Below are 8,979 nucleotides of genomic sequence, written 5' to 3' on the forward strand. Positions count from 1 at the left end.
TATTCTTTTTTTCCCAGCACATTGGGTAAATGTCAAAGTCTGGACACCCTGTTTGCAGTGATGCCTTCTACCCCATCACCAGGTAATCTGCATGTCCAAGGAACATTCAAGTTCAGCTGCACATTCAGAAAGGGATGGCATTCCCAGAAAGTTTAAAAAAAGATGACTAGTTACTAGTATGTTGTAAAAGATGTTGGATTTTATTTGGGTGACATAAAATAAAGTCAGTTAACGTAGAAAACATACAAATGATTACACTTTAAAACTTGTTTGCTTCAAAGTGTTTGTAAGGGTAGTTTATTAAAAATTTCAAACATTGAAAATACCAATACTAGTCATAAATAGCAAATTATTTTTCAAATCTGTTTTTGTTTTTTGTTCCCCAGTATCTGCTTTCCCTTCAACATCTAACAATTGTACAAAGTGCACAAACAAGGGGTTTCACGAGTAGATAATAATAAAAATAAAGATAACAAATGTACAACTGCATACACAGAGTACAATACATTGGAATAGTGCTGATGTAAACTAGTCAACATTTCTCATGTACTGTGTAGGGCAGGGCCATTCTGGTATACATGTCTTTACACTTTGGGAAAAGAAATTCAACAGGTAGTCAACTGGGATTGTTGTTCTTAGGTCTTGTAGGAACATGCTTTAATCAAGGGTCGTCTGTACAGCAGCTTTTGTTGAGGCCTTTGCAGTCGCATAATCTGATTATAAATGCATGAATTCATATCTTGAATTTAGAATCTAATCAAATCTTCTAAATCTTTCAATATTAAAAGATGTAGTTGTGATAAATATGACCTAAAATGAATCGCTCTCTGGTATTAAACCGAGAGAGTCTTAAATAGGCCACAGTTCTCTCTCTCTCCAAGGCTTGAACAATTTTTTATTTAAATATTATTTGAGGAAAAAGAAAAAACAACTTCGTAAAACTGCTAACTTCAGAAGTTTAACACTCAATGTGGATTAACAAACTCTCTCTTTAAAGATGGGAAAACCATTTTCACGCTGCTCCTTGATGGTGTCCGCCAGTTGTGTGCAAAGTTTTCTTCCTATACCAGAGAGCAGGTTCTGACTGGGGATGAAGAAGTTGAAGAGTTCGCCACATCTCAGGTGCTTTTCGAAGTCCTGCAGGAGGCGGTTAAAGCACTGACTGAGATCTGACTCTCCCCAGTCGGTGTCTTTAGTTTTGGAGCAGCAAGCATGTAAGAACGTAGTCTTAGCATGGTAGGAGCAGAACTTGTCAAATGTAGAGTTGCTTTCCTTCAGCAGATGCAGAAGATACTTGAGGAGTTTCAGGCAGCCTTTTCTGAATGCACAAAACACCCAAAATTCAGTTAAATGAACTAGAGAATTGATCAGAAAAAGCTGAATTAAGAGGTATTAAGGGGTTATAAATCCTATATACTGATGCAGAATTTCTCAGATTTCCACAAAAAAAATTTTTTTTGCAAAGATCCTGTCTTTAATTTCCTAATTACAATCATAAAACAAATTGATATTTAATGTTAATTCATTAAAAAGATGTAACCAGTCTTGCCTGCAACAATTTGCTCCCCCTTTTTCACAACACGTCTTCTGCGATCCATGTTTTTTTATAATATCCTTCTCAATATGAGAGAACGACACCCGCCAAGCATCTGTGATAAAAATGACAAAACGGTCATTTACCACAGGTGTAAGCCATAATTTGAAAGAACAGGTCATACTTTTACATGCAATAACTTATAGTGTAAATCTGTCTCAGATTGTTCCACTAAACCCATTTTTTCAGTCTGTGAACAAAATAAAATTATTTTCTGGTTCAGCAGTTCAGTGAAGTACTCACCTTTGGCTTGGACCCCGTCGTTTTCCACATTGCCTCTGCCTTCATATTTTGGCACAAGATAGTAAGGCTTCCGTTTGTGCTCCTGTTTTACTTTCGTTCCAAGCCACTCCTCAATTTTTAAACCATTTTTTGTAAAAGATGGCCAACTTGATTTCACACTGAGACAGAGAACAACATCAAGGGAAATGGTGACTGAGCCCACTTGGCAGGTCAGGGTCACTGCAGGGCAGCCTTTTCTCTTCGGAGTCATCGTCCACGCTGAAGCTGAATGAAAGGGTTTATTTTAAATTGATGACTGGTTTGTATTTACCCACCAGAACTGCAGGTATTTGCTGGAAATGTAATATATTTAGGAAATATTTGCATTCTTATCAAAGCCCTTCTGTAATATTTTTCAAAATTCACAGTAAAACTCGAATGAAATATTTTTAACATGAAACAGAAACACAGAACTAAGGCCTAGGTTTGGCTCTAACCTGTAAATCCTTTGGCAAATGTCTTCACACTTTCCCTGAACTGTTTAAGGATTTCGCTTGCAGGTAAAATGTCATTCTTCTGGAATGTCATTAAAGGGTTCTTGTCACGTTTTAATGCCACGCTATAGAAGGCTCCATTTGTTCCAAAAGGTTCAATTTTAACTCGTTCCACCGGCATACAAAGCATGATGTCAAACTCATCAGGATGTAAGATCTGTAAAAACAAGAATGTCATTGGGTTAAGTAAAATTAATGCAATGGTGACATTTCATTAACTATGTGCCGTGAACGTTTACTAAATTAGAAAAAATTTGAACTACAGTAACTTACCTTAAGGTTTTCATAATAACTTCCTGTGCACAGCGGTTTCTGAACTTCATGAAAGTATATGGTCTTTTTTAAATACTTGACTAGATTTTCTCTGAAACTATTCACAACTTTGCTTGAATCGGATCTGTCCTTGACCTTAATCTTCAAATTGCCTAGAATTGACTTTAGGACTGAGTTATCTACATCTGCTTTTGCCTTCGGCATCTTCTGCATAGTTTCGTCAGCACATTCTTCATCATTTGTCTCTTCTGTTTGAAATTCTGCCTTACTACTAGCTTTAGGTTTAGTGTTTGCTGGAGAAGCCTTTAACTCCTTTGGTGCCTCTAGCGTTATTGCAGTTTCCAACTCCAGCTGTGTTTTCAGAGGATTCCTGGGAGGTCTCTTCTGTGACTTGGCCGTGCTGGAACACGTTTTGGCTTTAGTGCTTTCAGTTGGCATGTGCTGTTCCTCGTTACTCTCCTTCGTCAAATGTTTGGTGGCCTTTTCTTTAGGAGTTTTCTGTACAGCTGGCTTCTCTTCAGCATGATTTGACTTCTGTGGTTCCTGTGTCTTTGTTCTCTTTTTTTTCTGCTTCTCCTCTTTAAAGCCTGTACATTGCACTGGAGATGCATGTTTAATTTCTTTAGCTCTTGAGCCAGGGCTCCTTACATCAAGAGGTCTTTCTCGGCCACTCATGATGATGAAATGAAAGCAATGAAACTGCGCTGCTGAAAATATACCCGAGCATTATTTCCTGTTACACGCCCCCACCATATTTGTCAGACTGCCCTTGAGCTCTTCCGGGTGCAGTAGAGTCATTGAGTCATTTACTTTCTTACCATTTAGATATCATTGATAGAGGACTTATACCAATATTATGCATAAACAAAAAAGGGTGTCTTTATTCCTGTAACAACAGTTACATCTTGTGGATATAACTTGGAATTAAAGGAATTTTCTGGCTCGTCAGATTTTCAGAGTCAGAAACTGATTATGCACACAAATATAGTATTGCCAGACCACAAAATACTTTGGTTGAAAGATGTTTAATGTTGCAAAGAGGCTCATGCCATCTCACAATAAGGTGCAGTAGCTTATGACAATTCAGTATTCTGCAGTACAAGTGCAGAGTTAGCAAACTGCCAAAGTGCTTTAAGAGTCAAGAGAGGTTTCTTTGAATCCCTCCACAAGGACAAATTTAAACCATTTTAGAAGTGGCATTTAAAGCTTAAATAGAACAGATGTTCCACTAACACACTACTGAGAAGAACAGTTTTAGCTAACACGTTTTAGTCTTGCCATTGGTTGTTATAGAGCAGCATGTAGGTGCACACACTAAAAGCACAACAACATGTAAAGAGACCCAGGCCCAGCACTCCAGACAGCTAGAGGGACGGTAAGATTTACAGTGTATTTCTATTTGTTCAGTGTCACAGAGGTATTACCATGATCCAAACCAACAGCTTACATTTAATACCATTTTGGTTTTTATGTTCAACTTCTTGTCATCGCATGTTACAGGATGGTAGTCTAACCGCTGAGATGTACAGCGATGTCGAGAGTACAGCAACATGGATTAAAGAATGAACATTTTTCTTTCCTTCGAATGCTTTTGCGATGCATTGTGATGATTAGCCAGTCTTTGATTATTAAATTGAAGTGGCCAATCATAAGATGGAGTTGGATGAGGGATGTCCTGCCTTGGTAGACCTTTTGGTCGGCAGAGCAGCACAACATTCATTTGTTCCTCTGGGCCTTCTGAGCAGACTTGGTGATTTTACCAGTGGTAGACACTTTCTTCTCCACTCCCTTTATCACTCCTACAGCCACAGTCTGACGCATGTCGCGCACTGCAAAACGACCTGTGAAGGGAATTCAGGAGAAACGATGCACATTATAACTTAACAATGGCATATCAGTTAGTTTCGAGATATTTTAAGCCCTTAAAGTCAAACAAACCCTGGACAGTTGTACTTACCCAATGGAGGATACTCAGAGAAGCTCTCAACACACATTGGCTTGCCAGGAATCATATCAACGATGGCAGCATCCCCAGATTTGAGAGATTTGGGGTTGTCCTCCAGCTTCTTGCCGGAGCGGCGATCAATCTTCTCCTTAAGTTCTGCAAACTTGCAGGCAATATGAGCAGTGTGGCAGTCCAGCACAGGAGCATAACCAGCACTGATCTGTCCAGGATGGTTGAGGATGATCACCTACAAAGTAAAGTGGATGACCTGTAAATAGAAAGCTTGCTTCCTGTTTGACTTTCTGCCTTTTTAAGAGTAGTTACAGTTGAGGTTGAATAATTTCCTTTGGGGTTTATGGACAAAAAAGAACAGCACCCTGATCATTATTGTGACACGGTGGGGTACTAACAGAAATAATTATTTGCAAAAGTATGGTAAAAAAAAATAACACTATAAATGCATCTGAAATTGCAGTCTTGTGTTTCTACATCAGTATTTCAATAAAAAGGTTGTTTTGTAGTGTCTACCTGAGCAGTGAAGTTTGCAGCTTCCTGAGGGGGGTCGTTCTTGCTATCCCCAGCTACGTTGCCACGTCGAATGTCCTTCACTGACACATTCTTGACGTTAAAGCCAACATTGTCACCTGGGAGGGCCTCTGTCAGTGCCTCATGGTGCATCTCCACAGACTTCACCTCAGTGGTCACATTAACAGGTGCAAACGTCACAACCATACCAGGCTTTAGTACTCCTGTTTCCACTCGACCCACAGGCACAGTTCCAATACCTGAGAAAAAGGGTGTCGCATGGGACGAGCACTCGTTTAAAAAATCTAAATGGTTCAGTCTCTTAAAAATATACTGTATATCAAGAAAATTTTATTTAGTATTTCAAAAATTGTCACACCATCTCATGCTCTAACACAGTTTTGATCTGTAAAATCAGAAGTGTGCTACAAGCCTCCAATTTTGTAGACATCCTGCAAGGGGAGACGCAGAGGTTTGTCCGTTGGACGGGTCGGTGGCTGGATGGCGTCTAGAGCCTCCAGAAGTGTGGTTCCCGATGCATTGCCATCCTTCCTGTTAATCTTCCACCCCTTAAACCATGTCATCTAGAAGGGAAAAACGGCAAAAATCTGAAACCTTTTACCTTAACAAACACTATGTACAAAACATAGGCCATTGTTTATCCTGTATGTTTTTCCAAATTATGCATTTCATACAAAAACTACGAGCTTAATGGAAATGTCAACTCATAAGTGATAACATATGCTAGTAATAGTTTAAGTGGCACACTTACATTTGGGCTTGGTTCAAGCATGTTGTCGCCATTCCAACCAGAGATGGGCACAAAGGCGACAGTGTCTGGATTGTAGCCAATTTTCTTGATGTAGGTGCTCACTTCCTTCACAATCTCCTCGTATCGCTTTTGGCTGTAGTTAGGCTCGGTTGAGTCCATCTTGTTGATGCCCACAATGAGCTGCTTCACTCCGAGTGTGTACGCCAGGAGAGCATGCTCCCGCGTTTGTCCATTCTTGGAAATGCCGGCCTCGAATTCTCCCACACCTGCTGCTACAATGAGTACTGCACAGTCTGCCTAAGGGTGTAGAAAAGATGGATTATCATTGATTGTAAACGATCTTAAACATCTGCACTGAGATGGTTTTTGATTACTACTTTGGCATCAGTTATTAGTAGCGCCTACAGTTTAATTTACAGAAAAAACTGTTCAATACAGTAGATGCACACTAGATGTTCAAAAACTATACAGATCTACTATTGCATTTAGAGTTGGCGTAATTTCTCATCTTCCAGACCTGTGAGGTACCAGTGATCATGTTCTTGATGAAATCCCTATGGCCTGGAGCATCTATGATGGTAACATAGTACTTGCTGGTCTCAAACTTCCAAAGTGAGATATCGATCGTAATGCCACGCTCCCTCTCTGCCTTCAGCTTGTCAAGCACCCAGGCGTACTTAAATGAACCCTTTCCCATCTGGAGAAAAAAACAATCAAGATCCATTATTGCTTTTATTCATTACAAGTGACTATCTAAAATTGGAGTATTTAGGCATTCTTTAAGATCACATGATCTTGAAATCAAAGGCATTTATTGCTTCAGAAGGAAGGGTCTTCTTGTCACCATCTCTCTTACCTCAGCAGCTTCCTTCTCAAACTTTTCAATAGTTCTCTTGTCAATGCCACCACACTTGTAGATCAGGTGCCCTGTAGTGGTGGACTTGCCAGAGTCCACATGGCCAATCACAACGATGTTGATGTGGAGCTTTTCCTTTCCCATGATGACCACAGTAGGACAGAAGTCACTAGTCTGCTAAAGCTGGGGTTAAATTAATCAGAACAGTAATTCAGTCCACACAATATGTATTTATTAGATGTTATACAGTTATTCTGTATTTCAAGTGTTGATTGGCTAGCAGCTAATGATGCATGAGATTTAAAAAAATGCAGGCTTTATACAGAACTGTTATGTTATGGCCTACACAGTTATGGAGAAAACTGTTGACCAGCAGACAGTCACTGACATCCTCCACAAGGTGGGTTTTTAAACTGCAAAGCCAAACATATTCATGGAAAGGTTCCAAAGCCAGTAATGATTTGAGGAACCCTGTCACCTACTGGTGTTGGTCCACTGTATTTTATCAAGTCCAAAGTCTCCAAGGAATGTTTAGAGCACTTCATTCTTCCTTGCGGACATGCTCTATGGAAAACCTTACTTCCTGTTCCACCAGTACCTTTGCCAAAAACACTTTCCTGCCCTAAACCCCAAAGAGAATCTATGGAGGATTGTCAGAAGGAAGATGCAAAACACTCCAGACAAGCTGCAGGTCACCATTGAATCAAATTAGACTTCCTTAACATCTCAGTAGTGCCACAGTATGATAATCTCCATTTCATTCTACAATGAAGCTGTAATTTATTCCTTATTTCAATATTAAAAAACGTTTTGAATCAGTTGTGTATAATATTCAGATTTTTTGAGAACCTGAATTTTAAGTTATTAGCTGTAGTAAACCCTTGAAATATAACTCTGGTAATCAAGTCAAAAAGTGACACTGAGATGTACTTGTATTTGATGGACAAAACAACTGGTAATTGTAGGTATCTTAAGCTCTTTTGAGTTGGGGATCATACAGGAAGAAAATAAGGAGAATGTAACTAAACATGTTCAATTATCCAGAAAACAAAAGGGGCTCAAGAAACATTATGCCATAGTTGAAAATGCCTTTTCTCAGGTTAGGGATTTCATCTCCAACCACTGAGAGACAAAATACCCTGCCCCTCCCACTCTCATCCTGCATCCATCCACACCCCTGCTCTCATCGTTTGACATCCAGCTCCTCTTCAACACATCCGCGTATATCTGCTGATATTGCCCTGACACGGTACCGTTCCGGTCCAAGCCGGAATCCACCATTTTGTCGGATCCAACCCTCTGACATTGCAGCAGCCATTTCTCTCACACTGCAGTGCTCTGTATAAAGGTTAATGCAAAGTTGACCTTAATAACTGCAGGGGTGTTATGATGATCAAGTGAAACATTGGAATCCCCCATGCACTCCACAGTTTGGTATTTAATTATTCATGCAGGTTCTCATAATTTGCATCAAACGAGATGGGGCGGCTCCTATTCTAACATGCATCCTGACATGATCTTGGCCAGACAAGTTGAAGTGGGCTCAGTCCCAGGACGGCTGCAACTTCTGTGTTTCACTGATCCCTCAACAATAACGTCACAGCTACTGCCGCAGTGCGCATCAGCAAACAAAAGCTGCTCTAACTGCGGGAAAACCCCTGAAAGGCCGCTGCGGTAAAATTAATGTCAAAGGGATTTTAGGGGAATGTCGACCCTCCGCCATGTTTCATGTGTACCAACAGCCTGTCATGCATCACATGTCTTATACAAAAACAACCACGCCAAGAATATGATGTCCCTACATAACTATGACGAATCTTCCCTCCATGCGTGTTATTGTTTCTGGATGTGGTGCGTCGTACCTGAGAGCTGGCCGGTGTCAGGTTGGCTGCAGGAGCGGAGAGGCTGCGGAGAGACGCTGATCCGTTTATAGCTCAGGACAGGCGGGGGTGTTGCGTAACTGCGCACCAAAACCGCTGCTCAGCATCCCAACGAGGAAAACTGCCCGTAAACCACTTTAAGATGGAGCACCGCTACTTTCACAAGCGATCATTCTCCCTTTTATTTATGTTGTAACAAGTTTGAAAACAATGTCCGCCATTAAATGAAGAAACAGGGATTTAGATGATAGTTTATTGTTGATTGCTGGTCTAGTTATTGAAACGCGAGGCTCGCACACGCATGCTTTTAGTGTAAAGAAGCTTTTTTTTAATAAATCATTTGATTAATCAAACGATA

The 8,979-nt window shown here is 40.3% G+C and overlaps 2 protein-coding genes across 2 annotated transcripts; both read right to left on the minus strand.

The window, feature by feature from the left end:
- Positions 1–177: 177 nt before the first annotated feature.
- On the minus strand, positions 178–3,505 carry cgasa (cyclic GMP-AMP synthase a). The gene is made up of 5 exons (XM_047351634.1): positions 2,644–3,505; positions 2,314–2,527; positions 1,838–2,101; positions 1,550–1,649; positions 178–1,318 (listed from the first exon to the last, which is right to left on the minus strand). Exons 1-5 carry the CDS (start codon positions 3,316–3,318, stop codon positions 976–978), a joined length of 1,596 nt encoding a protein of 531 aa, XP_047207590.1. The 5' UTR covers positions 3,319–3,505; the 3' UTR covers positions 178–975.
- A 147-nt stretch (positions 3,506–3,652) lies between these two features.
- eef1a1a (eukaryotic translation elongation factor 1 alpha 1a) lies at positions 3,653–8,755 on the minus strand. The gene is made up of 8 exons (XM_047351635.1): positions 8,604–8,755; positions 6,742–6,924; positions 6,403–6,582; positions 5,886–6,182; positions 5,547–5,697; positions 5,117–5,373; positions 4,601–4,835; positions 3,653–4,484 (listed from the first exon to the last, which is right to left on the minus strand). Exons 2-8 carry the CDS (start codon positions 6,883–6,885, stop codon positions 4,360–4,362), a joined length of 1,389 nt encoding a protein of 462 aa, XP_047207591.1. The 5' UTR covers positions 6,886–6,924; positions 8,604–8,755; the 3' UTR covers positions 3,653–4,359.
- Positions 8,756–8,979: the final 224 nt, after the last annotated feature.

The sequence above is a fragment of the Girardinichthys multiradiatus genome, chromosome 22 (assembly GCF_021462225.1).
Source record: "Girardinichthys multiradiatus isolate DD_20200921_A chromosome 22, DD_fGirMul_XY1, whole genome shotgun sequence".
Classification (NCBI taxonomy): Eukaryota; Metazoa; Chordata; class Actinopteri; order Cyprinodontiformes; family Goodeidae; genus Girardinichthys; species Girardinichthys multiradiatus.

What these genes read in the sequence shown, in the direction of transcription:
- cgasa (XM_047351634.1), bottom strand. Translation starts at nt 3,318, where the DNA reads ATGAGTGGCCGAGAAAGACCTCTTGATGTAAGGAGCCCTGGCTCAAGA. An exon ending in GTTATTATGAAAACCTTAAG is followed by an intron (nt 2,528 to 2,643) that starts GTAAGTTACTGT and finishes TTGTTTTTACAG; the next exon opens with ATCTTACATCCTGATGAGTT. An exon ending in CGACGGGGTCCAAGCCAAAG is followed by an intron (nt 1,650 to 1,837) that starts GTGAGTACTTCA and finishes TTTTTATCACAG; the next exon opens with ATGCTTGGCGGGTGTCGTTC.
- eef1a1a (XM_047351635.1), bottom strand. Translation starts at nt 6,885, where the DNA reads ATGGGAAAGGAAAAGCTCCACATCAACATCGTTGTGATTGGCCATGTG. An exon ending in TGATCACTGGTACCTCACAG is followed by an intron (nt 6,183 to 6,402) that starts GTCTGGAAGATG and finishes CTACACCCTTAG; the next exon opens with GCAGACTGTGCAGTACTCAT. An exon ending in TGCTTGAACCAAGCCCAAAT is followed by an intron (nt 5,698 to 5,885) that starts GTAAGTGTGCCA and finishes TTTCCCTTCTAG; the next exon opens with ATGACATGGTTTAAGGGGTG.